Source organism: Amblyomma maculatum, chromosome 6 (genome assembly GCF_055883805.1).
Source record: "Amblyomma maculatum isolate TAMU_Amacu chromosome 6, ASM5588380v1, whole genome shotgun sequence".
Classification (NCBI taxonomy): Eukaryota; Metazoa; Arthropoda; class Arachnida; order Ixodida; family Ixodidae; genus Amblyomma; species Amblyomma maculatum.
The window spans coordinates 53,066,425-53,093,516 of NC_139349.1; the positions used below are offsets into that span (position 1 = coordinate 53,066,425).

General features: G+C 45.5%; 1 protein-coding gene across 6 annotated transcripts in view; it reads left to right on the forward strand.

Annotated features, from left to right (window-relative positions):
* Positions 1–27,092, forward strand: part of cic (Putative transcription factor capicua) — an 87,564-nt gene that overhangs the window by 41,581 nt on the left and 18,891 nt on the right. For 5 of the 6 annotated variants that reach the window (XM_084606665.1, XM_084606666.1, XM_084606664.1 and 2 more), the window contains 12 exons: positions 2,989–3,160; positions 4,812–4,864; positions 8,836–8,971; positions 9,510–9,814; positions 11,796–12,102; positions 13,981–14,074; positions 18,066–18,233; positions 20,489–20,553; positions 21,887–22,039; positions 23,750–23,908; positions 25,002–25,090; positions 26,080–26,681. In XM_084606665.1, the coding sequence (XP_084462791.1) occupies positions 2,989–3,160; positions 4,812–4,864; positions 8,836–8,971; positions 9,510–9,814; positions 11,796–12,102; positions 13,981–14,074; positions 18,066–18,233; positions 20,489–20,553; positions 21,887–22,039; positions 23,750–23,908; positions 25,002–25,090; positions 26,080–26,681 (2,303 nt within the window). The remainder of the gene's footprint in view (positions 1–2,988; positions 3,161–4,811; positions 4,865–8,835; positions 8,972–9,509; positions 9,815–11,795; positions 12,103–13,980; positions 14,075–18,065; positions 18,234–20,488; positions 20,554–21,886; positions 22,040–23,749; positions 23,909–25,001; positions 25,091–26,079; positions 26,682–27,092) is intronic. The other variant, XM_084606669.1, reaches the window with a different exon arrangement.

Genomic DNA, 27,092 nt, shown 5'->3' on the forward strand with positions numbered 1-27,092 from the left:
TTCAGAGTGCATCCTCAGCACCAGTATAAGTGTATTAGGAGTAGAGGTTGACACTGTGCTTATTGATCCCAGTCACCAGGTGCCAAAATGTGAGCACGCCTGCAGGTTATTTGAACCATCTTTGCCACTGTTGTGTCACCAGACAGGAGTTTCTGCTCCTGTATATATACAGCGACTGTTTGAATACAACTCTGTTCAATTTTTATTCTTACAAAAATTTGTTGTTTGGCTCTTTATGGCTGTCCTGAGGGTTAATTGTCACGAAATTTGGATTAAAAATGAAGAAATTAACTTGATAGCATAACTGTTCAGGTGTGAAAACGGCCTGGGATGGGAATACCCTTAGTTAATTTTTTTGTGTTTTCTTGGCCATAAATCTCCACATTTAAAAAAACAAAAATTAGCCTGTACATAATCAGAATGTGGTTTGATGCACTGTGCGATATCATTGCATGCTAAGGAACCCCAGACACTCAGAATTACTTAGAGCCCTCACTACGGTATCTGAGACTCGAAGCCCATGATCAGTAAATCAGACCATCCCTCACCCTTTTTGTGGTGCTCTGCCGGAGGTATTTATACGACCCTAGAAAATGTTTGCCTTTTTCAGCCTATTTTCGATTGTCCATCATCCTTCAGATCTCCTATTGCTATGAGATGCCACCATTTACTAATTTTCTTGCACAAAGGGTGCCCCGCCGCGGTGGTATTAGACGCCCAACTGCTGTGCCAGAGTTCCCGGGTTCGACCCCGGCCGGCGACAGCTGCGTTTAGATGGAGCCGAAACGGAGAGGCGTCCTTGTCCTGTGCGATGTCATCATCATCATCATCGTCATCAGACTGACAATACCCACTGCAGGGCGAAGGCCTCTGCCATATTTCTCCAATTAACCCGGTTCTATGCTAGCTGCATCCACTTGACCCCTGCGAACTTCTTAACCTCATCCGCCCACCTAACTTTCTGCTGCCCCCGCTACGCTTTCCTTCCTTTGGAATCCAGTTTGTTACCCTAAAGCCGCGTTCAGACTACGTGCGCATCCGTCGTAAGTATCGTATTTATCGCAGTGCGCATAGTGGCTGGAACTCCCGTTTACGTAGCTTGCGACCACGCATGTTCACACTGGGCCGTTCGGTAAGATGCGTTCTTTACGACCGGCCAATCAGCGCTCTCAACATGGCGCCGGTTAGCAAGCGGCTGATAGCGGAGGTCTGGGCTCTTCAAGCTCAAAATGAGATGTGAAAGAAAAGACTGGACACACAAATAAAATACGAAAAAGAACAATGGGTATATTAACAATTAACAACTCGATTATAAATACACTTCGTTTCACACATGCACGTTCGCACACAGTTTTCAAACGTCCGCTCACCGTGCTGACGCACCGCTCACTCTTTCGCACATTTCTTCACTCGCCCGTTCTCATTGTCGACGTATCGCGCACTCCTGCTCGGTGTCCCGTGATCGCACTCTCTCGCACCAAACCAGGCGTACGGTCCGCCTGCATCCCTGCTTGCGATTTTACCAGTGCCCCGGAGCGATCTTGGAGACGGGCCGGGGCGGCGACTCAAAAGCCGTACTACTCACTCCAAACAATGAGCCGGGGCGCGCGGCAGACACGGAAACGTCCGCGGAACCTCGTCCCCCCTCAGGAAATGCTGTTTTCTTTTTCTCTTTTACGGTGAGCTTCTTTCCAACTTCGACGAGTCCGCACCAGCTCCGTTCTGCGGCCCGACCGCAACGTCGCCCCGCATCGGCCTTTCGCTGCAGGCCAACTGTTTCCTCGCTTGTCAACGGAGCCGATGGGCTGCGAGAATGCACGGGGATGAAGCGGGCATCCCCCGCCTCCATAACCTCACTTTTCTAAACTAGAGGAAACATTTGCTTGTTGAGAACTTGTTCGCGCACGAAAAAACGGATTGATAAACCACTTACTACTTTGACTCAGCGCACTGGCAATTTGCAGCCAGGCATCGTTTTGCACTTCTCTCTGTGCGATTTCAGCTACTCGTAGTAGAGAGCCGGCCTCTGCCGAACTTTTTTTATGAGAGGCTGATAATTCCACAGCGAAGATTCCGCACTGCACATGATCAAGATGCGGACAGACACAATCACCGACACAGACACAATCACCGACACAACACCAATAACAACGGCGAGCCGAGACACTGCAGCAGAGTAGGAGTGTTGGGTGATGTCGCCTACTAGTGGTTTGCGCGCGAAATCTGGAAGGACCGGAAGCCTCGTGACCGGAAAGGGAAAACCGAAACGGCTGTGCGCATTGGTCGCGCGTAACAGACGTATCTGTACTAGTCGTAAAAGTCGCGGGTCCTCCGACATTTACGCCCACGCTGGCTGCGTACGTTGCGCATTTTACGCTCAATACGACAGCAGTCTGAACAGACACGTTACGTTTTTTGCGCTTACGCTTACGATCCCTACGAACGATACGTGCGTTGCGCACGTAGTCTGAACGCGGCTTAAGTGACCATCGGTTATCCTCTCTTCGCACTACATGTCCTGCCCATGCCCATTTCTTCTGCTTGATTTCCACTAGAATTTCAGTAACTTGAGTTATTTCTCTGACCCACTCTGCACGCTTCCTATCTTTTAATGTTACCCCTACCATTCTTTGTTCCATAGCCCACTGCATTTTCCTCAACGTAAGTCAGCGCACATTAAGCGATGTCAGCACACATTAAAGATCCCCAGGTGGTCGAAATTACTTCGTAGCCCTCCACTAGGCTCCTCTTTCTCTCTTTCCACTTTCACTCCCATCTTTCTCCCTCCCTCTACAGCAGGGCTGAGGTGACCACAAAAACAAGTGTCACAGACCTGTCCCTTCCTGTGCACCATTTACACGAAGGGATAAGGGGACCATAGTTAAAAAGATGGAAAAGGCTTGGCGTTGTCACATATAAGTAGATTTGAAGCAGACAGTGGCTGGCTTCAATGTGGAGCTGACAGCTGCTTATTGCATTCATCTACAGGTTAAAGAGGCGCACTTCAAGGCACACCCTGACTGGAAGTGGTGCAGTCGCGACCGCAAGAAATCCAGCTCTGGCTCCCAGTGCAAGGACATGGGGCGCAAATGTCTCAGCACCTCTGATGACTTGGCGGCGCACCTGGCCTCCGGAGACAGCAATGACCGCCAGGAGACTGGTAGGATGGGAAGTTGGGGGCTTATCGATACTAAGCGAGGATAGTCAGTAATGTGTTTTTCACCCAGTGTTTGATTGCAAAATGAATGGGAGTACAGACATAGCTTTCTTGGATGTCTCTCTTAATTGTGAGGCAACAGTGAAATACTGCAAGATGATGTGTACATGTCGATGCGAATGTGATGCATAGCAAGGTCTTGCTTTTAAATTTGTCCTGTGCTCATGTGGGTAGAGAAGAGTGCGACCAATGATAGGCATTTTTGACAAACTGCGAGGTGACCGTGAAGTGACTGTGACCGTGAACAAGCTGGAAATTTTTCACTCTGTCACTGCCACTTGTCGCTTAGTTCGCTTAGTCGCTTGCATGTAAACTGGCCTTAACGCTCTCTTTTTTTCTTTTTCAAATTCTTGGGGACAAAAGTGGAGGGTAGGTTCATTATACAAGTGGGTTGATTACACGACATGTACAGTGTCATTTTTCACAATCGCAAGCGGCGTCTCAAGCTGATTTCTGTATATCGAATTATCGATAAATCGAACTATTTCGCATTCGCAAACCTGATGGCGCAGCGGGTGCCCATTGTTATATCCAATATATTGTTAAAACTGGCATTGATATAAGTGGGTTTGAAGAACTGCCTATGCACTACCTCTGTTAGCTTGTGATTGGGGCTAACCTAATGATGTGAACACCTCACTGCGTTTTTATTTAGTTTCATTGCTTTTTTTAGAGTCCCAGTCCACTTTCTTTCTGTGTTCATAGCCAGGTTTGTTTTTTTTTATGCGCGCCTTGCCGCATGCTTAGCTTCATGGCCCCGGCACTTTTTCACACTGACCAAACCTGAACGAAAACACAATCACAAGGACATTTCCGCCGTTCCTGCTCACTTGTTTACAAATATAGCGATGTGTGAGTAAAGGCGTGGTGAGAAAGTATAGTACGATCCAGGTTCATGGAAAGGAGAAAAAGAAAAGATTGACAGAGTTAAAATAAAAGCTATCGCACAATCTTGTGTAAGATGGGTGCAAAGTGTAGATACTGAAGGAAAGGAAACAAGCGACGCGCGCACTCTGAGTGAGTGACGTGATGTCCTGTGCCACACAAAAAAGTTCGAAACCATGTAGGGAAGTGCACTTGCGGTTCTGCTCTGTCGCTGAGCGGATTTCAGAACCGCATTTTTACCAGTATTTTACTTCATGCAACCGGGAAATAAGCGGTATGACTTTGCATTGAGTCCTATGGGAAGCAGACCGGTGGCTAGCAAAGACGGCATTATAACTGGTCCCACACTATAAGCGGTTACGTTGTGAGTGGTCTCCACTGTATTAATGTGTCGAGAAATGTAACGTGTTACAAACAGCCTAGGATTCTAAACTTCCTACCAAACGTCACCCTGCACTGTATCTACATTAGCAGTAAAGGATGTAACATCCTAATTGTTTGTCAGCAGCATCACACGATATAAGAAAGCTCAGAATTTTATATGCAAGCTCTGGGTAATTCAGCATGGTGGTTTGTGAATGGATTAGTATATTTTTCCTTGAATATTTTCCCTTGTATTTCTGAATTCTCTGTGTTCGTTGCCATTGCATAAGATAAAACTGCACATTAAATGTGAATTTTTTTTTTTTTTTTTCACTTTGTTTTGCAGATAATGCAAAGGAGGACAGTTCCAGTGGCGCAAGGAATGGAGAAAGCAGCGATGTGAGTTTGAGAACCATTACCTTCAGCAGTGCTTGTTAATATTCATTCCAGTCATACCGGAATGAATACCAGATACCGGTTAGAACAATATGTCGGCCAGGGAGCGCGACACTATTGCAGAAGGGGAAGTGAACAGCATTGGAAGTGAAGCATAGACACAACTCTCACAAATTTCACACTTTCACAAATCAAGACTTGTGAGCAACTGCATTAACTCTTTTGTTAACGCTGGAAAAATGGCTGTTTTTCATACGCTTCTCACAAACTTTTGCTGCAAATTATACAAGGGCTAAAAGATGATCAAAATGCTTAACAACGATGTAAATAGGATGCACATTCGTAAAACGTTTCTTTTAACACAAATTTTAAGTGAGAATGCTGAAAAACAAATCCGGGAAAACTGAAACAAGTTCGATGGGAATAAGAAAATTTAGATTTACTGGGTAATAACTCTTGAAGAAAATGGTAAAAGAAGTCCTTGTACACACAAAATGTTTTAAATCTTTATTAAAACTTGTCAGCAAAATCTTGTAAGTAAAATGTGCTTTTAGGTAGTATTCTTTTTTTCCTAATACTACCTGAAAAAGGCTAATTTCAGCCTGTGATTTGATATAAATTTTACTCTGAGAAAGAAAAATCAAAAACACGTTTTGATAAGCTTGGCAACCAAACTTTAAACCATTTTCAATTTCAGCTAAGATCACTTTACAGAACGGTGGAAAAAAATTACACAATAAAAAACGAAGTTGTCCTAACATTTGTGATGAACTCGGCCCAATAAAATCATTAAAAATACGCAAACATTTTTGTTTATGAAAAGCCTCTTCACAAAACATGCAATGATTGTACTGCTCTCGACATGTTGCGGGCGAATGGGCGAGCTTCTACGTTGTACAGGCGTAAGAACAAGCCTGCCACTGTAGGTTCACTGAACCAGCGCATTGTGGGGATGCTTCACCACATCCTCATAATCTCTGCAGTGAAGCATCCTCAAGTGGCAGCGGGCGAACAGAGTCCGATCAGCATGGCTCAAAGACATTTTTATAAGCGCGACTTTGCGCCATTGAAATAATGTATAATTTGATGGTCTCGCTGGTCTTGCTCGTTTTAAGTGAACTTTTATCTTAATGTTCGTAGATGGGCTCGACTGTAGTCGGTGTTATGACCTGTCATTCATATGTCTGCAAGTTTCAATTAGCAGGCGTTAGTGTGTACATGTTTGTCATGGATGTAGGAGCCTTTGGAATTGTCAATAACTGTTGTTTGTCAATAAGACGGTTGTTAAAGTCTTCAAGCCAAACACTTTTTTTTTTTCTGCCTGCTTTTCATTTGCTGGCAGTGCCTCGCAGCATATATGTAGAAAGCAGTGAAATACATGTGAACGTGGGGCAAAACTTTCGCTGAAAATGCACCGGAATAGGGGCAAGCACGGCATTATGGTTCTCAGGTCTAGCCTGGAAGCCACTGTTTGGTGCAAGACGCCTTTACTGCATAAGAAAAATCTCGTAAATAGGTGCAGTAAAACCTCGTTAATTCGGCCTGCTCACTTCCCTTCAAAAATGTACAAAGTCTGTGGCTGCAAACTCTCGCTAATTCGGCGTTAATTTAATTGCATGCAAACCAGTTAATTCGAACGGGAGAAAGGCCGAGGCTACCGCGGAAATTAGTAGAAAGAAAAAATATTAAAGGTGGGTTTTAGGAGCGCGCATCGCTACAGCCATCATCTATCCTCCCGTAACTGCATTTTTCTAATGTACAAAAGGTGGCGCTTGCCACTGCAGTTTCTCTATTTTCTCGGGTGACGAGAGCTTGGAAGGTTGGATAGTGCGGTCGGAGTGAAGTGCTTTGTGTCAGGTCTGTGTGTGAAATGTGTAGTACCGGGGACTCTGGTAGTGCTACTGGTGCTACTGCTTTCTGTTGCGATGGCGGTGCCTACAAAATGTGCAAAGTACTCGGCTAAGGATCTAGTGACGAAAGTGAAGATCCCTAAACCGTTGAAGGTTCCAGAGAACAGGTGATGCGTCATTGCGGAACAGTGGGAGAGCCGGCTGTCCAGCGGCGATCTGGGTTACCAACTAGGTCTGATCCAGCACGCCCAGCGAGCAGCGAAGCTCAGCGGAGGCCTGGAATAGGAGCACCGACCCTGTGAGAAGAAGGAAAATGGACCTCTTCTTCTACTTGCACAAGACATTCCAAGAGAAATTAACGTATTTCCTATCCTATTTCAACTTCAAAAGAAGCATCTATCAACTTCATCAAGAATGAAGCACAGATAACTTAAGCTTTTGAAGGTGAGATTCAAGTTCCACTCACGTCGGAAGCACTTGCGAACCGCAACCCACCCACCCCTGGAGGACGCATTGTTACGGTGGATCTTTGCAGCTTGTGATGCAAAGCTTTCGTTAAGCGAACCATTGATCTGTGCATGAGCTGAGACATATGCTCTCCGAATGAATATTGATTCATTCAAGGCCTCAGAGGGCTAGTTTGCATGTTTTAAAGACAGGCGTGGCCCTGCTTTTAAAGCCATGTGCGGTGAAAGGGGAGAAGTTCACAAAAACTTGGTTAAAGGCTGGCGGAACATCCAGCTTAAAGAACACGTGGCAACTTACGATCCGAACAACGTTTTTAATGCAGATGAAACTGCACTCTTTTGCAAACTGCTCTGCGACAAGACAGTCAAAGAAGATGCGTGCAGCAGCGCAAAAAGAAAAGGAGCGAGTTACCGTGTTGCTGGCAGCCAATATGATGGGCACTGAGCTCCTACCACTTCTGGTTATCGGCAAGTCGCAGAAACCTAGATGTTTTTACAACATTACATTAAACGCCTGCCCGTGGAGTACTGAGCAAATTGTAAAGCTTGGATGATGTCTGAGATATTCCATGCATGGCTCCAAGACCTTGACCGACGTTTCAGCGCGAGGAAACGTAAGGTGCTGTTGTTGTTGATAACTGCACTGCGCACTGCGTCTCCAACCTGCAGGCGATCAGGCTCGTGTTTCTGCTTCCTAACACTACTGCCGCGCTTCAACCTATGGATCAAGGCGTTATCCATTATGTAAAAAAAAGTATCTTAAGCAAGTGCTGGAGCGCGTGCTTCTTTTCATTGATCGGAAGCAGGCCTGCGTCATCACGCTTCTGAGTGTGTGAGTGCCATACATATTCTGGCTCGCGTGTGGGCACGCACGTCAGCAGATGTGGTTGTCAATTGTTTTAGGCACTGTGGATTTGCACAGCCTGACACAAGCTTGGAGCCTGCAGCGCCAGTAGCAGATTAAGACGACGGCGATGAGTCATTCTTCAGCCTGCTCCCCACTGAAGTGAATCTCGCCAACTACATTTCCATCGATGATGGTTTTGTTGTTGCTGGCCAGTTAAGCGATGATGAGATAACCAGCAATGCCCTCAGTGTAGCGGATGAGGCATCTGATGAAGAGGGCTCACTCAATGAGCACAGCCCATGTGATGAGCCCCCAGTGTGTCGTACCGCTAGAAAAGTCACGGATGCTCTCGCAGTTTTAGAGGACATCTGTTATGATGCTCATGGCAACACGCTCGCCCTGGAAGGGTTGTCCCATGTCCGCAAACTGGTCTTCACTGCCCAGCTTTCCGCGAGAAAGCAAACGGGCATTACTAACTTCTTCACGAACTGAAGGTATGCGATAACAAAAAATTCACATGCAATTTTTGTTGCTCATTCCATAATTTGACATTGGATAATTCGGACATGTTTTTCACTCCCATGAGATCCAAATTAACGAGGTTTTGCTGTATTAGTCCTAAGGAAAAGCTGATAATTTCTTAAAGAAGTCTGAAGTACTGAGCGAGTCTGAACTACTCCAGAAATAAAATTTGCGGACTGTAACCGATGTGCAGCACTATTTTTTCTTTTGTATAAGGCTCTTTGTGGATATTATTGCGTGCACTTTATTTTCCTTACATCTTGTTTTCATTTTGTCAAATGTTCTTAGAATTCTGCTGTTCCACTTCCTTGGGTGGAGGCGGCTTCTGAGTCGTCTATCGTCAATATTAGCCTTGCAAGCAACAACGACAAGGATGGAGATGCATCCAGTGATGATGAGAGAATGATAATCTGTGAAGATGAAGGTAAAACATCTCCCGTTAATGCTTCTTAACATTGCTATTGTGAGGCATGCACAAGTTTATTGTTGGTTTCAAAGGAGTGCATGTCTTGCTGTGTGCTTCATTGAAGTAACAATTTTAGTCTGCTTTAGGTTTGCTGCGCCTTGGGTTCTTGAAGTTCTATGCACCAACTAGAATGTGCCAGTTTGAGCGTTTGCAGCCTAAATTCTAGCTGCAAGGAGCGGAACAAAAGTAATTTTTAAATGGGTTCTTTCTACAATGTCTACCATCAGGCTTAGGTAGAACTCGTGTTGCATGTACACATAATCAATTTAGCATTCATTTCGCATGGTGTTTGGAATGCCCTCCAGTGGATTTTGTGTAGACTAGCACATTGCTTATTTTGACACCTTAGGCATTGTTTTAGGAAGGCATTGTGTGTAGAGGCTAATACCTTGCAAGGGTGGTGGTTTGAAGGTGGGTTTCAGTTCATGTTGACATTCGTTTACATTTTTCATTGTAATTGTTCGCCCCTCTTTTTTCTTCCACCTCCAACTTGCAGGTGATGGTGAGCCTGTAATTGACCTGCAGTGCAAGGAGCGAGTAGCAGAAAGTGATTCCGAAGGTGGAGGGGCCTCAGATGCCTCGCCTCGCCTTTCACCTCTGGGAGCTGGTGTGCCTTTAGCTGAGGGCACCCACAGACCGACGCCCATCATGAGAGAGCCCCTGTCATTGCTTGAGGCAACACCAGCTGCTCCACGACCCTTGGGTGCTGCTACAGCGTTCCACCCTACGGGTGCTGTTTTCAAGGGCGTCCAGTCACCGAGCAAGCGCAACTTAGCTCCGGAAGAGAGGCCACGTGAATCTGTGAGCACTCCTTTCTGATTCTTCTAGCAGGACAAAGCATGGTGGTGAAATTTAATGTAACCACAGTGAGCCTTCCTTTGAAATTAAGGTATCTCTGTCTGTGATGCTAACATGCTGCAGTATATTAAACTCTCCTGGGTGGTGTTTAACTAGCAGACGCTGGAGCAGGAGCTAGAAATATTTGCCCACTGAGCCTTTAAAGGACATGGCATCGGCAGCTTTGGTGGAGAGAGAAAATGTTTAATTTTTTTTTTTTTTTTTTTTCGCACAAGAAAGCGCATCTCTGTGAAAGGACTTTGTGCATCATAGTGAACTGTGGGGAAGTTCTCTTGAAGGAGCATGCTATTTTACGGGGAGGCTTTCATGTCGGTGCAGGTAAACCAGAGCACTACACTATAAACAGTATGTAGGTCGACCCCCTTATCGTGAAGTGAAAAAAGAGAAAAATAAAACAACAAAGGTTTGCCCAAGCTTATTTATTTACAACATCGGCTGCGTCCCTGCATCACTGGAGCAGCGTCGTTGGAAGATGACTCTTTCGCGCTTGCCACCTCCCACAGTGAATTACCTAATTGCATCAAGCATGTTGTGCTCACGCTGCATTTCTTGAAACGGTGCTCGTGGACAGCTGATCTTGTCCACACCAATACCGCTCTCTCTTTTCTGAAACGACAAACTGCTGCTGAGCGAGCGGCTATGTTGTCGTTTGAACTCACTTTTTTCAGTCAAACCACTGTAAGGTGCCTCTGCATGCCGCTGTTCATTGCTAACAAAGTATTATAGGCTATTATCGGTTGAACGAAAGAGCGCGCACGAATACAAATGCACCTGAGACTGAAAAAAATGCAAGTAACTGCTGGATGTCGATACGGCTTTGGCTGTCCGTTTGCGAGCAGGCACACCAAACGTTTGCAGACTGTGTCTCACATTCTGCTAAAGACGGCTATGTAATACGAAGGATGACTTCAGTTTGCTTTTTCTTTTTCAAAGAAAAGGGGGGCGCGTGCGCACAAAGTGCCCCCCTCCCCATATCAAGGCTTGAGAACTCTGAGGCCACATTTTCGATTGCTGTGATGCCGTAAGACATGCTATTGCGGCACAGAGGTGGCCAGGTATTTTTACTTGTTCTTGTGTGGAGTTTGTAACAGGTGGAGCTGGTAAGAGACACTTGGCTACGCTGCTAGATGGAACTGGATGGAGAGTGAAAAATCAGAACAAAAAATGCAGAAATGGCAGTTCGTGTTGGATACAGTGAGAATAATGAGGCAGTGAAAAAGAAAACTAGACCAGTGCCGGTCTTTCTTCATAGCACTTATGCATAGTGCAACAAATGCTCTATTTGGAATTATTTTCTCCCAAGAAGGCTGCTTTATTGATTGTTCTCATGTGACATATAAATTTGGACACACTAGTAGGCCCGCTTGATTTTTTTGTATTTGCACTTCTATTGAGACGATGTTCTGACCAGACAGAACAGATTTTATGGTCCTTTTAAGCTCATCTTAAAGGCAGCCAACTGTGTTAAAAAGCACCTTAATATAGAGAGTTGGATTACCTTACTTTAGAATGGCTGGTTTTAGTATTAGTCATCGCTGGAGGTGGAAGGTGACTGCAGTCAATGCCTGCAAAGAATGGATGAGAATGGTTCCATACGTGTGAATGCCAACTTCTTGTAAGTTATCAGCTCTAGAGAAATGTGGAGCAGTAGCTGTAGAAAAAGGGGCTAAAAGTGATCATGGTAAAATATTATCACTTTAAGCAGCGCAGTTGGAAGAGCTTGCTACTGTAGAATCTGGTCATTTTGAGTGTCTTGCTTTGGTTCATTCACTGAGTATTTAGAAGGCGTCCCTTGATTCAAACTCCGCATAATTCAAGCATATTTCTGCTTGCTTTTCAGCTTTAACTATGGACAGTGCACTGTATCTCCTGTGCTTCCAGCGCGCAGCAAAGCACTCTTTGCATGTACTGCTGCTTTCCGCAGGTGTCTCCCTTGCGTCCCATAGCATCCAAGCCTCCTGTTGGCTTGGAAGGGGGCATGCGCCATGCGCTCCTAGTCCCGCCCTCTTCGGCAGCTGCCACCCAGTATGCCATCCTAAGCCCACCTTTGGGCCGGGCTGAGGGCAGTGCTGACCTAGCGGGGCTCGTGCTCAGGGGTCCACCCTTCAGCACCAGCCCACCCAAAGGCACGGGGGGCATCCTGAGACACATGCAGCTCCCAGCGGCCAGCACACAGGTCCAGTACCTGCTGCCTTCCATCACGGTTCAACCTGCATCCGTAGGGGTCAAAGGTCAGTGCCACATATTGTCTTTCGTCTTGTGCATTGTGTGCACCTTGGCTCCCATGCACTTGGCAATTCCTGTTCTGTCTGATGGACGCCTGTAGAATTTAAAAGAATTCGTAACTGTTTTTCATATATGACTTTATCATACTCTACGAAAGACCTTTGCATCAGGCAAGAGAGTTGCCAAAATTCCTCTTCTCTGGACTGTCAGGAACCGGTTACGTTGCTGCTCCCAGTGCGCTCGTGCAAGGTGCGCACGACAGTCGAACAGATACTTTTGAAGCGAAAGCTTCACCATACTAGGTAGAGCCGGTCTCTACGCGAGCTTCAATTTGACCTTTATTTGACCTTCAAGGAGCAGGAGGACAAACTTGCTGTGGGATCAGGTGTCCACAGAACAATGTGACAGATATTGTACCTTTCCTTTCCTATAAATCAGCACACGGTGTCAGTGTCAGCTAGCTGTTGACCTTCAGGGAGCCACAGGGCAAAGTGTGGCTATAAATATAGTATGCCTTCCTTTCTCCAAAGTGTCCGTTGGCTTCAAGTATAACCTTGTGGACCACCTTGGTGTCGCACCACAAGGTCATGACCTTGACCCTTTCAAACTTGGAGCTGGGAAGAGGGTGGAGCACATGTTTAATCATGTGGGTGATATGTCACACCATCGAGCGAAGGGAACTGTCGTGAAGTCATTTGATAGATATAAGAACGAGGAGCAACCGCGCCTCGACTCGGAGCCAGCCATGGACGCTAGTGGCAATGATGCTGCGCTTAGTGCGCCCTACCGATGCCAGTTGAAGGGGGCTAGGAAAGAGTTCTACCAAGCGTAACTATGCTGTGAAGCTTTCGCCGAGTACCATGTTTTTAGCTTAGCACTACAATTTGCTGCTACCACATTCCGTTAGTAAGCATGCGCAGATCACTGATGGCGCCAGATGGTGCCACATACCCATCATATTCGACACTCGGGCCAATCAGCGCGTGCGCCGCTGTTGGCGCATGGGAGTGGTTAGCAGCAGCTCTATGCTAAAGGTCTCTAATATGGCATCATCTAGGGAGCTTTCTTTGTAGAGGTCTATAAGAGGACACGATCGAGAACATCATTGGTGGATATCTGTCTGGTTGAGTCTAAATATATAAGTCAAGAAACAGTAGCACTAGCCAAAAGTTTATTAGAGCTCTGCGTTGAGGGATCGACTCGATCTCGTTTTCATGAGCAACTGACAAATTGGTCACCAGCAACGGGAAGTGGCTTTCTCTAGTACTAATTAAATGCCGCATGATTTAGGCCATAAGTGGAGGGGAGAGCTCCTTGAAGCCTCTTTGTGGTATGTTTAAACATTGTTGCACTTATGAAAAACATGCGCAGAAAACGATACAAGACACAGGAGCGCAAACTATCAACTGAAATTTTATTGCGGAGAACACACATATGAAGCTTTACACATAAAAACATCACAAAAACCAACCAGTCGGCAAAGTAGCTATCGTATCATGGGTGAACGTGATACATCTGTCACAAAAAAACCATTTATATCTCTTTTTTTATTTTCCCGAGAATTCCTTTTCTTCTTTTGATAGCGTAACCAAAGGGTCACTTACACATGTCCCTTTCCCGGATTCGATACAGTAAGCCTCCCACAGTTCCCTGGTTAGCTTGTCTCTGGATTTCAGAAGAACTGCCGTCTCTTGGAAAAGTGGTGGACAATCTTTGCATCTAGCACAGTGCAGCACCAAGTTTCCAGACACACTAATCTGGCTACTTGTGCCTGTGCTCTCTGAGCCTTTCGTTTCTTTGTGGTAGCGTGTTTGTGGTCACAAAATTTGTTCTCATGTCATGTTCAAGTCGTTGAATTGCTTTTTGCTTGAATCATGTTGCAGGAGTGCTGCAGATGGCTCTTCCTTCTGGCAGCATTCAGCTTGGGACACCCAACTCACCAGCAGTCAGCAAGGTGCTGGCATCCCCTCCGATTGTGTAAGTGGCTGCAAAAACTCCACTAACAAATGTGACCATCTTGGAGTGCCATATTTCTTATTTCGACGGAGACAGAGTTCAATTGAGTCATCTCCGGCCGCATTACTACTATGGGTGGTGCATCGAAGTTTCACAGAGGTGCAGAGGTATTGGACAAGCACTTTCTGTAATTGCTGTGCCTATTAATAAAAGTTGTGAATTCCGTGGAGCCTCACATTAGTAAAGTAACTAAGATGCCGGTTGCCGTTAAATCAGCTGGAAACCTTTCCATAGCTACAACTTGGACACCATTCATCGTTAAATGCTGCTGCATTGTGCATAAGTTCATTTGCTTGATCCTTGTTGGAAATTCCTTGTCGCATCCAGACATGCAGTGTGCAGCCTCATTTTTCGACACCCCGGCATCTCGGATGAGCCAATGTGGGTTCTTTTTGGGTTTTGATTGTCTTGTCGTCCATCCAATTTTCTTTAGTCCTTAGTAAAAGCTCGTTAATTCGAATTTTGCGGTACCCGGAAAAAAAATCAAATTATCGAATGGCCTCAAAAAAACTGACAAGAACCATTTGCATTATGGTAAATTTACCGTATTTACTCACGTAACCAACTCGCTCGCATAATGAACCCACCCACCTCCGATGTTTGCCAAAGAATTTGAAAACAAAAAAAAAAAGGAGGCGTCGGTTGTTCGAAAGGTCCACAACGTGTTTCTTGGCAGTGCGCCAAGATGCTGTGCAGCAATAACATCATGGTGTGTTTACCTTTTAACCTTAGCTCTAGCAAGGGGGAAGTGACTTGGCAGAGTGCCAGCGCTTGTCCGGCTCTGCAGGCTTCATTTTCAGTATGTTGGCCTTATCATGTCATGGGCGATTGGGGCGGCCGCCGCTTACTTATTCATTGGAACGCGCAGTAGCAGCAAACGCCTTTTGAACTGAACGATTCTAAAAGTCAGTGTCATAATCATGGCTGACCGCATACTTTCGTTGACGACTGATGGCTAAAAAGATAGACAACTCGTAAAAAAAAAAAAAAAGTTTTTTCCGCGTAACCCGTAGCGCGTGCCAGCGTCATAGCTTTTCATGGGTGTGGCTTGGAGCGCGCCGACAGTGCTTATCTGTATTTCCGAATTAACAGGGTTCGAATTAACGAGCATTTAGTTGCGAGTTTCAGAGGTTGCGTGGAAGAGAGAGGAGGCAGCCACCGCCACGGCCGCCAACCCCTACCCTCCAGCTCCGCCAGCCGCCGTGCCGGTCATAGCGCCAGTTAGGCTTTACCCATTTTGCTGTGGTTTCACATGGTTTCATCTTCTGTTCTGGTTTTGGGCGTGCGCAGCTTCTAATTATGCAGGTCTTTCGCTAAGTTGCTTTTTTTTTTCGGCCACGTGCTGTGCGGCAATTAAGCCGCTCAGACGTGGCGGCACATAGTTCGAATTATTCATAGGGGAACCGACTCGCGTTTGAATTAACGGGCTTTCTTGTTCATAGATCTCTATGGAGCTTGGCCGGACCAAGTAGTGTAGTTCGAATTATCTGAAAATTTGAATTATCGAGGTTCGAATTAACAAACTTTCACGGTACAAAACAATGATTCCATTGCATTTCAGACTTTTTTTTTTTTTTTTTTCTGAAATTCTGAGTGCCTCTGCTCTGTCCTTGCATATCATGTTCTGTGTGTTGACTTAGGGAACCATGTTCTGCCGAAACTTCAAAGCTCTGTACATTGACGTCACCATCAAGTAGCTGACCTAATCCGCTTTTGACACAAGTTGACACTGCATAACATCAGCTTTAAAAGCACGTGGTTACACATACAGCCTTTGTCAAAAATATACAGCCCACTACGAAGAGCTTCGGGGCGGCTACGGGGCCGGGAGGTGGCGCTCCTGTTTCTCGAATGCGTTCATTGTGAGAGTAAAGAGGGTGAGGGGGTTGGGTCTCTCACTCTCGAGGATGCAAGGGAGGGAAAGTCGTGCTGGCTTCGCGACAGTGAATGCGGCGTTCTGGCTATCACTTCTTTCGGGCAGATTTTGTGCGAAGACGCTTCCATAAATTCAAAGCACAGCGTCACACTGGTCAGGCTCGCCGCATAAATGCCACGCCCGCCGTGCACTGTGCAAACATCCACGCTGAAGCGGCTGTGCTCAAAGATAAGGCATACATATTTTTACCTTCACCGCTGTCTTTGAGTAACTGAAGCCGTCTAGAAGAGTTCTCACGCGTTACAGCCAAGAAAAAAATAAGGCCGTGAGCTAGCTTTGCGCTCTCAGATAAAACGTGCAGTACAGCGTCCAAGCGATTCCTTTCACGATGCCTTTCTGTGCCTTGCGTTTCCCCCCAGTCACATGTTTCGCGAACTTATTTCATACTTCTTAGGTTCCCTTCAGGGTTCTCTACATTTTGGCGAGTGCAGATCCTCTGCTGTGGTAGGCCACTTTCCACGCAACGACGAAGGCTCGTCTCGTACCCTTTGCTGCCTAGCCTCTGCTGTAGAGCTCCAGAAAGGCGTCCATGCAGACTCTGAGATTACTTTCACAGCCTTATTTTAAAACACGAACAGATAGCAAGAGACAAACACTGTTCAATGTTTGTTTGTCTCTTTCTATCTGTCCATGTTCTAGCGCTGTTTAAAAATAATGTTCAACCAACTAGCCCAACAAGCCACGCTTTTCACGGCCTGTTTTGCTTTGGCACAAATTTGCCATCTTCCATAATTCTGGGAATTCCCTCTCCGACTTTCAGAATGGCTCTCTAGTCGTCACAAACTTTGGTCATTGCATTGGCTTTCTGAAGAAGCTTTGAGAGGCTTTGAATTAGCACACTGGCCCTTAATGGCAGCACGGCGTGTATAGCGTACACGGAAATTACAGTGCACACTGCAAGGTAATGCAGGGGCATAAGATGTAGCTGGAGGCCAAAGCGGGGTTGCAGGGGCAGCGCTATCTCGACGCGGTCATGTGACCCCCGCTAGGAAATAGTACTGGCTTTTTGTTTTCGTTTCGGGCTTCAGTTTTTAATTATGCTGGCTAGCTGCTAGTGGTAGAGGCTTAAAACGCATGATTGTCTCTCTGTTTTTTTTTCCTTTACATTGTGCTTCCTTTCTATCGGAGATTGCAGATCAGCACTGCTAGTCAAGCACAAGTAGGTGCATGCTAATTCCAGAACAGCAAACCAGCTTTTGGTTGGCGGCGACACTCGGTGCCCGTAGAAGGCAGCCGCATGAGAGTGTATGAACTGGTGTCTCTAGGAGGTGTGTAGGGATTGTGGAAGTAGGAGTATCAATGTCGGAGGATTATCTCATGCCGATAGCTAATATGCCAATACAGCCCGCAACATGAACCTTATATGAGGGCATAAGGCACAGCTGGAGCAGGGCACAGCTGGAGCAGGGAAACGAAGTAGCCTTTACAAAGTGCCTCTGCTTAAGTGGCGACGCCAGTGCTGCATTTTTGTGTGTTGCCTGTGCCGAAAAGCTGTGCTGCAAAGGGGAAAACAGAAGATTAGAATTTCTTTGGAGCTGCTTGCAAGTGGCCATATGTACTGCTCTGTGAAGAACTTTGAAGTGAAAGAAAATGTAACCCAATACTGTTTTAGATCAAAATACGATAAACACATTCGCCTCAGAAGGTCGCACAGTAGTTTTTTTTTTGTGGTGCGTATATACTAGCCCGTGTACTTGGTTTACAAAGATATTGCCGCCTTGCCTGTAAATTTGTTTATAAACAGGAGTATAGAATCTGCACCATTTCCTGCAGATGCGCTTTTATTCCCTAAAAATTGGCAAAAATTTTAGGGGATGCAGTGTGTACGTTAATGTATTTCTTGCTTTTGGCTTACTGAAAGAGGGGTGCATTCAGTATGCGAGTACGTATGGTATGCTGAGAACGCCTCTGTCTTGTCTTCTGACAGCTACCTGGAGATATTAGGCTGGCATCTCTATACAATTTTGTTTTTCTCTGTTCCCTTTTCCTTCTTCTTCTGTGGTAAACGACGTCCAGGGTTTCATCACCACACAGCCCATCGCTGCAGAGCGTCATAGTCGATGCATCCAGCACACTTCAGGCTCCTCAGATTCAGCTCACTCCGGCCGAGTCGCCTATCTCTTCATCGTCACCTCGGATGCTGCCTTCTCCAGGCAGCGCCCAGTGCCTCATCTTTCCTGAAAGGTGGGGGACATTGCCTCGCATTTTCGCCAACTGCTGGGGCCTTTCCATCTTGGTTCGGCTGTGATATCTAATGTCTGGGAACGGTGGTACGACCCACAAGTGGCCTGCCAACTTTAGTGCGTTTTGAATTTTGAAATTCTGCAAACGCGTAATAACGAATCCACAAAGATTCCACAGAAATCGTAACGCATATGAAATAGCTGCGCAAATTTAGCTTTACCTCATGTGTTGTGCTTTCATAAAAGTACATAGTTGTTGCGATCTAGCATCACATAGTGCTTGGTTTTCTTGCAATTTGAGATTAATTTGACGTGGTGCCCCCGTAGTGACCTGGCGACCTCACTGACGAACACCCGAATGTACTGTTCTGTCCCTGCTTTGGTTGCTGACTGGCAAGAGGGAGGCAGCCTTACAACTGTTTTGTTTCTTAGGGCAGGAAAAACTCTTCAACACAGGTGCTGGGTGTTACTCTGATTTAGTGGGGTTAAAACCTGGAGGTTAAGGACTTGTTCGGACTTCAACAAGGTGGCAAAAGTTCAGGCTTTAACTTGGTCAGGAAACCTATGACTGCGCTGAAAAATTGGAAAATGGGAAAAGGTGAGCCGAGCATAAAATATATAGAATACTTGGTTACCTGGATATTATACACCCCTTGCACCGCTTATAGACAAGCATCATGTTTAAACAAAGGTGGCGCTGCGATCGGCAGCGACATAGGGTGTAGGCAGAAACGCAGCGTGCCTACACTGCCAAGAAAAGCCGCCTTCGAAACCAGTCCGTGCGTATATTATGAAGCGTAAGCTTCGTTTGTGCGTAGAAATGGTTTGGTTTATGCCTGGAGAGTAGTTAGCACTTTTGGAGCCGATTACTGTTGGAAATACCCGGCGAAGAGCTGCATTGGCTTCCTTCGTCGTGGCCTAAACAGCGTGCAGCTACGGTGGGCAGCTGTAGGGACTGGTTAAGTTAAATGAAAACGAGAAAGCGCAATGTATAAGAAAAACAAATAGTCAATACTGTTCAGCTCCCGGGCCTATTGCTAGCGCATGAAAGGAGGACAATGATATGAATGAAGTGTTTTTCATATGACGACACTTTAAAGGACTTTCCGCTGCTCCAAGCATCTTTACTCTAAAACAATTATTACCGGCAACTATAGGGAACCAGAAATCATATTTCTAGCTCACTGCGCCTGCAACTTGACACAATTTCATCGTACAGTTCTTTGTAACATTCGCCTATAGTGCACTGCCAACTTGTTTTATCCTGGTCGATAAAAAAAAAGTTTCATGTATGTTTCAATGTATAGGCGCGCCAAGGACATTCGCAGGTTAATATATACATGAAGGCTTTTAAGAATGCTCTCATTTTGTTCTCTTCACTCTATAGGAGAGGTGCATGAGAGCCAATGCAACATTCTCCATGATCGCTTGCAGCAAAATTTAAGCGATCTGCTGATTTTTTTTTAATATACTTGGAACATTTTTATTCAAATTTGCGTCAACTTATACCGCTTATTTTGCACCTCATAGCCGAATCCACTTTGGGACATTAAACTCCATGTACCATATATACCATACTTAAATATCCTGCTTGATCAAAGTTAGGTTGTACGCGGATACTTAAATCATTCTTCAGGTTCCTAATGACCTTCAATTGAAAATTTAACAATCGTAGAAATAACACTGCGTGAGTTTGCCGGGACCATAACGATGTTTACTCGCTTTCAAGGATCGATGATGAAGAGTCATTGAAACTCGTGAAAGTGAAAACAGAGAAAAGCTACTTCACAACACCGGGCCTGTTTCAGCAATATATATCGCCTTGGAGTGACTGCTCAAAGTACATAACTGCAGTTACGCTCCGCAGCAGCTTTTATGTCCTCTTCTGTAAGAACATACCGGCAGTACTGCAGGTGAATGGGATGTCACAGCACGGCGGCCTTAAGATTAAAACTTAGGTGCCTCTTGGCGTAGTAGCGAAAACACTGATGATGCAGCAGCCATCTGGGAGAAACTAATGCATACATTTGCCAGGTGCCTTATACAAACCAGCGCTAAGGGGTCAGCCGGAATATTGGTTGAAATCTCCAAAGTTCTTCGCTATGGTGTCCAATATAACCATAGTTGGTTTTGGATGTCAAACCCTATTAGTAACTAGACCATCACCTTATTTGACAGTAACAGGAAATCAAAGTCACAAGGAGGCGAGCCACCAAATGTAACTAACATTTCTTTTTCTTTTTTTTTTCCCTTCAGGTGCACCATTTCACCATCTGCGTCTCCAAATCCTCCAAAAATCCGGTGTGTGATCCCCAGCAAAGGTAAACCCTTACATTTAGCTCTCTGTTGCAGAAACCTTCTTGGCACTAATATATTCACTGTGTTGTTTTGAATAACAGTGCGGCGGCACATTTAATGGCTCATTACTGAACTCTTGGGAAAGCAGCCGGATCTGTTGACCTACAGAATACCAATGTGCAGCATTAAGGGTGTCTCATCTAAACAAGATCTGAACGTTAAAAGGAGCTGGTGCACATTGCCGGGAAGAAGCTGAAACACTTGTTCTTAGTTGTATTCAGCAGTTTGAGCAGTTTTATAGTACATTCTTATTTACGTGTAATGGCAAGTTGACAGTTATAATTTACATTGTCAAACACGTGCGGTATCTTTGATTAGCGGAGGGACAAGAAAAATTTTCTTGTGAAAGCATATTTCAAAATTTTCGTGGAAAGGGAACACTAAATGGGCTAGAATGCTTTCACTAAAGCATCCACGCAGCCGTTTAGCCGTCCTGTGACAGCCGAAGCCTCCAGGCTCATGCAGCAGCAGCATTTGTGTGACATGCTTGTGTCTGTGTTAGGGGTTTGTGCGACGTCACGTGACCACATGTCACGGCTGAATTGCCAGGAGCTGCCAATTAGTTTTTCTATGTTTTGCTGTGCACCTGACCTAATTGGGCCTCCTTGCATGGGTCTGTAATAAGCAGTACTGCTTTTAGTTGTAAATATGTCTCGCAGTCTAGAAAAAGAAATGTTCATTAATATTAATCAGTTCTTTTCGCAACTAAACGCGCATAGTTTGCTTCAGCTAACTTCTAACTTCGGCTCTTTTGATGTTCTCGTGACATGTGCAGGTAGTTCCAAAACAGAGAACAGTCAGTTTGCAAGAAAGAACTGTTTTTTTGCTCTTTCTGCACTAAAGTAGAAAACGTGTTTGTGACATTTGATGTCCAAAAAAGCTTCTTAGACAGTGGGAGAAAGGCGCTTGTCAATTATATACGGGTAATAATTGTTGAGTACATTCGAGCCCAGATATCGCAATAATTGGCTTTGTTGAACGCACATATTATCCCCTTGGAAATCCTGGGAAAGGCATGCGGTATATTAAGCCAGGATTTCGCCAGCCTTTTGATATATCGAGCTCCATGCTGGCCCTGCATGTGGTGCTTCTTCTAACCTTCTAACGACATTCTCCGGTTACTATTCACGTGCGAATACTGGTCAGCTGTATAGCGTTTGTCAATTGCAGGCAGCTCTAGCTGTCTCAAATCGCTTGACGAGGTGACCACTATTAACTATTGAAAATTGGCAGCACTGCACAATGGTGAGACTCCTTACCATTGCGTGCACGCTCTCACTGGGCTCCCGCTTGCAGATGGTCGAGGCTCCCCGTTGGCCATGCTAACTCCTCCCTCTATGAACACACCACTTGGCTTCAAATCTCTGGCATCTTCTGGCGGCACCCCCCCAACCAGCTCGCCCCTTGCCTCTTCGCCGGCTCGGTCGCGCATCTCACCCTTTTTCACGGGTGAGTGGCGGCACCCTCTTCTGGCAGCATAAGAGGGGCGATTCTGCACCATAATGTCGTGCTCTCATTGTGCTGGTCAGGAGTCGAAAAGTAAGGTACGGATACTAGCCTTTAATCGAGGCAGAAAAATGGGAAAGATTTATTGCATCTTAAGTAATCTCTTTTGAGCTTTCTATGTCGGCTCTTGAATATCTACTGTTTGAATTAACAAATTATTCACATTAGAATACACTAGGATCTCAATGATGCAAAAACAGTGGATATGAATTTCAGTATGATATGATTGCTTGAAATTCCTCGCCCGGAGTGCATTGCATAGAATGTGCAGAATTTCGGATGCTCCGAAGACTCTTCCACTCCAGTGCAGGTGATATGAACATGCGAGCCGCAACCTCAAGCACTATGTTCTGCCCATACATTGTTCAATTCGGGATCGCTAGTTGCTTTGTATCTGCAGGGAGCATTTTGTGGTGGTGCACGGCCCGCACATTGCCAATGCTACAATCTTCAGCCACAATGAAAGCAGTTTGCTGCTCACTTCTTTCCATGTGTTTCCTCTCTCAATCTTCATCACCGTCTTATCTTATCACTTGCAAACAGAATGCCAGAAATTAAGTTTTGTATTTCTAATCACTTTCACCCAGCAGGGCTTTTTCTTTTTTAGTTATTTTTTTTCTTTACTATTCATTTACTCAGAGCATTTTTAATGTTCCCCTATGTCCAAAAAATTGGTCGATGATTGAATTTGGCACAAATTTGCTTTCAATTAAACCCCTATTTGCACAAGCCCGCTGCAGTTGTACCCATTTGTAGTCATCCTGGCTAGAACGATGCACAATATGTGACAGTGGACTTCTGTGACACCATCATCTTTATCGTGTTTTCTGTGGTAAAATACACCATTTATAACAGTGCTCTCCTAGTTCATTATTAAGTTTGGACGGGGAAAGCCAACCTTTAAATTAACGGAAGTGCTACAGCTACACCAGCCTAAACTATGCTTACAATGTGAAAGCGCACGTGTGGAGCTGGCACAACAAAATTGAAAACGCCACCAGGGAAGGAGAAAAGATGGAGGCTTCCAGACTCTGCTGTGTAAAGGCAGAGGAGAAGGAGGTAGGAGGAATATGCTTGAGTGCCAAACATCAGTGCATCGCTGCATAGGCTACGTGTGCCATATGTACTGTCTGTTGGTCAGTGAGATGCACGTGCACGTTGCAAGCACGATTGTTTAATTTACTTCCTGCCCTCACCTTTCCCTTCGTCCTGCAAACTCGTTGGATTTCTTGGCAAGCATATCTTCTGAAGAGCAGGCTGCGTACAGGATGACAATTGTTGCCAGGGATTCCTCACCCAGGTATGCTCAGCAGTTGGACGCCCTGGAGTGACAAGTGAACGAAATATACTGTGATCCAGTCAAAGCTGACTGATGCGGATTTTCCTGCAAAAAGAATTCAGCAGGGAAAGCTGCTTTTCTGTCATCAAATGCTCTAAAGTTTGTCTTTTTTTTTTGCATGACATGGTTGTAACAACTATTACAATTATTTTTTCTTTGCACTTCAGTATTGTTTCAAGTGGGTTTGACTGTATTGGGACCTCTATATATGTTTCTCAGATGTTTACCTCACAAATGTGAGACATTGAAAGCCTCATCATAGTGCTACGCTCGTCCATCCACTCATTGCACCGTTTTCATTAACGATGCTGCAGGGGTCTTGTCTGTGAAATCTGGCAACCTGACGCCCACTGAATCCAAGCTAGACTCGAGTCCACGGTCGACACATCGTGTGTCTAAAGCCCTTGTGGCATCTCCTGCTACGCCTGGTGCAGAAGCCAGGGTTCCCTCGACCGAAAACTTGTCCGAGTCTGGTAAGTAAATGCATTGCTCATGTGCCTTCATTGTAAGGCTGTTATTGTCTCGCTCAGTAGAACATGTTATTATTTCATGATCGTGTGATCAGTCATGTGGTGTTCTACTGTGTTAAAGTCACACCCGGTGTTTCGATTTAGCAAAGAGCGGCCCACATTTCATTTCGACGGCTTATTTGAATTCATTGCGAGGATGTGTTCCATGTCAAAAGTTAAAAATTTGTTACATCTCTCTCTCTTTTTTATTTACCGTGCTGAAATTTAATGGTTAACAAAAAAATATTTGTTTGAGAGTTTCATATGCAATTATACAGCTTACAGGTACAGTTTTACATTGTTTTCTAGCGCTACAAATGGGCTTGCCCTTCCCATTGTCACTATGGTTGACAGAAGATTCCACATCAGGGCACTGCGTTATTAAAAAAACTTTTTGTCGGCCTTTATTTTTATTTTTTTGCTTTCACCACCTGTTCGTGGTATTTTCTGTGATGGATTTGATGCATACCTATCAATGCAAAGCAGTATTTGTTCGCAACAAATCAGTCTTGGCATGCTATGCAGCCTAAAGGAAAGACTTGGGATATGTGGTCAAATTGGGATATATTGAACTTCCAAGGAATCATGAAATAGTTTGGTATATTGATGACTTTATGCATAAAAATGGCTATAGATATAAGCTTGTCTGGAATCTAGAACCAACGATAGATGCTTTGTAGCCATGCTAGTGATGCAGTTCTTGCAGCTACACGCCGCGTTCTGCAGCAGGCTGATTGTTCATTGCTCTATTCTATCACTATGTCTAATCTCCTTCGCACTTAAGCCGCAGCATACAATGTTTTTGGAGCTGTTGTGCCCATCGTGAGATGTCTAATCCCCTTACCAGTAGGTGAGGCCACAGGCATTTTTCAAGCCACTTTGCAGCTGGCTCGCTTTCACAATGAGGAGTGATCACAGGACGCTGTTAAAAAAGAGGCCATTTGCAAGGAGTTTAATATTGGTCAGGAATTTCATTGGCATATACTTTTTATTTTCATTTTCACTTTTTTATCATGCTTGTTTTGCTATGATGGTTTTTCTTTCTTTTTTCTCACAGAGCCCAAGTCCCTTAACAGGGGACTGTCCCCCGAAAGGGCACTGAAGGCTGGCAAGGCCAAAAGGCTTCTGGAGATTAGCGAGAGAATGGTGAGAATGGTTTGCAGTCTTCCTCTATGCAGCTTGCCAGAGAGAAGAGGGAGGGAGAGTGCTGAGGTGTACAGCTGACTACTTCCGTTTACTTTGTCTTAGGGCAAGCATCTGAAATGTACATTATTTAACCCCCCCCACCCATCTTTGTATCCAATACTCAAATGTGGGGTCAATATTGCGCATGGTGTTTGCGACCAAAATCGAGCAAAACTAGACTGCCTCGGCGACATTGCATGCACAGAAATGTTTACCACTTTAATAAATAGCGTACCAGCTTACAGCTGTGAATTTGGACATGCAAAATGACTGATCAAACAAAATTTATAAATTGACAAGACTATTAAGTTAAAATAATATAAGCTAAGCCTTATTCTTTTCGGCTTCAAGGAACTGGAAGAAATGACCGAATTTCCTATAGGAAGAGTTGTAACTGCCCTTGTGGCCTCGTAACACAAAATGCCAGAAGTAAGGTGAAGGCTTGGTAGGAGGCTTTATCACACAAACTGCAAACAGGCTGTGATGTGCTCGCAGTTTCGGCATGCTGGGAGAACACTGCGTACGAAAGTGAGGGGAACGCACGTTGGCGTTGAAATGGAGATAGTACCTCTCAAAAAAAATAAATGACCGGCAGTAAAAGCAGTGTGCAGCGGACACATCAGGCAAACGTTCAGTCGACAGCTGCCTTTACCGTAGTCTGGTGGCAAAGCTCAGAAATGGCAACTTTGCAGCCCGTCTACGTTTCAGCCTTGCGACAAGATCCTCGTACCCATGCGCTGTGCTATCTCAGCACACATTAGGGAGCTCCAGATGGTTTAAATTAATCCAGAGCTCTTTGCTACAACATTGTCATAGCACATGTGTCGTTTCTGAGCATTGAAGTTACAGTTTAGAAATGTGCTTTAATTAGAGTTATGTAAGACTTCTAAACTTGTTGCTATTAGTGCACCGTGCGCTGAACATAAAATCCCAACTTGACTTATGCGCAGCCTGTTGCCAGCCCGCGTGACGGTGGTCTGGCCAGTGCCAGCCTCCTTCGACCAACCTTGGAGGAGCCACAACAGCAGTGGCGGCTACCCCTGGGCATGCCGCTAGAACAGACATATTCCTCGTCCGTCTCCGTAGTGGAAGGACCTTCACGGGAGGCAAGCCCCCAGCAGCAGCAGCAGCAGCAGCAGAGGTTTGTCCTTGCCCCAACACCAGCCCAGCTGGGGCGTGCCCCGGGCCAGCTGCACCAACGCAAGAGTGGTGGCAGCGCGTCCCTGTCGTCTTCGCCGTCCGAGCCATCCTGCCTTACAGATCTCAGTGACAACGCTAGTCAGCCACTACCACACCCTCAGCCATCGCGGCCGCCCCCAATGACCCCAGTCGAAGAGGGCAGCCATGTCGGCAAGGAAGAGGACGCTTCTGCAACCAAGGAGGAGAGCTCAGTTTCACCGAGCGGTGAGAGTCAGTCACAGCAGCAGCAACAACAGCAGCAGCAGGCAGCCAAGGAGCCTCCGCTGCCGCCACCTGCAGCTAATCCAGCAACACCAGCTAAGGAGACCAAAAAATCTGTGCTCAAACGGACAGTCAACGACGGAATGGACAAGTATGTGGCCCCTCGGGGCATTTGTTGTGCTGGAAAGAATGATATTTGTGCAGCATTGCATTGTGCTAGATCTGTTACTGTAAACTCTGGTCAGTTTTGCCTTCGAGGCAGCAGATGTTTGAATTAACCAAAAATTCAAATTATTGAATGGGCCTGAAAAAACTATTGAGGACCATTTGCGTCACAGGGATTTTATCCAGTGAACACTGGTAAAGGGTTTGCCTGCATTTGAGACGAAGCCCAAGATAAAACGACAGTTTTCCCCCATCTCGTCAAGGGTTTTGGTTTGCGCACGCTGTCGGGCATGTTAAAGAAGCGCTCTGAAATAGTAAAGGCTTTCATTACCCTTTTCACAGTGCCACTACTTCCTTCTCTATGCAGCTTTGTCGCATTTTGAGGATGCTTCACAGC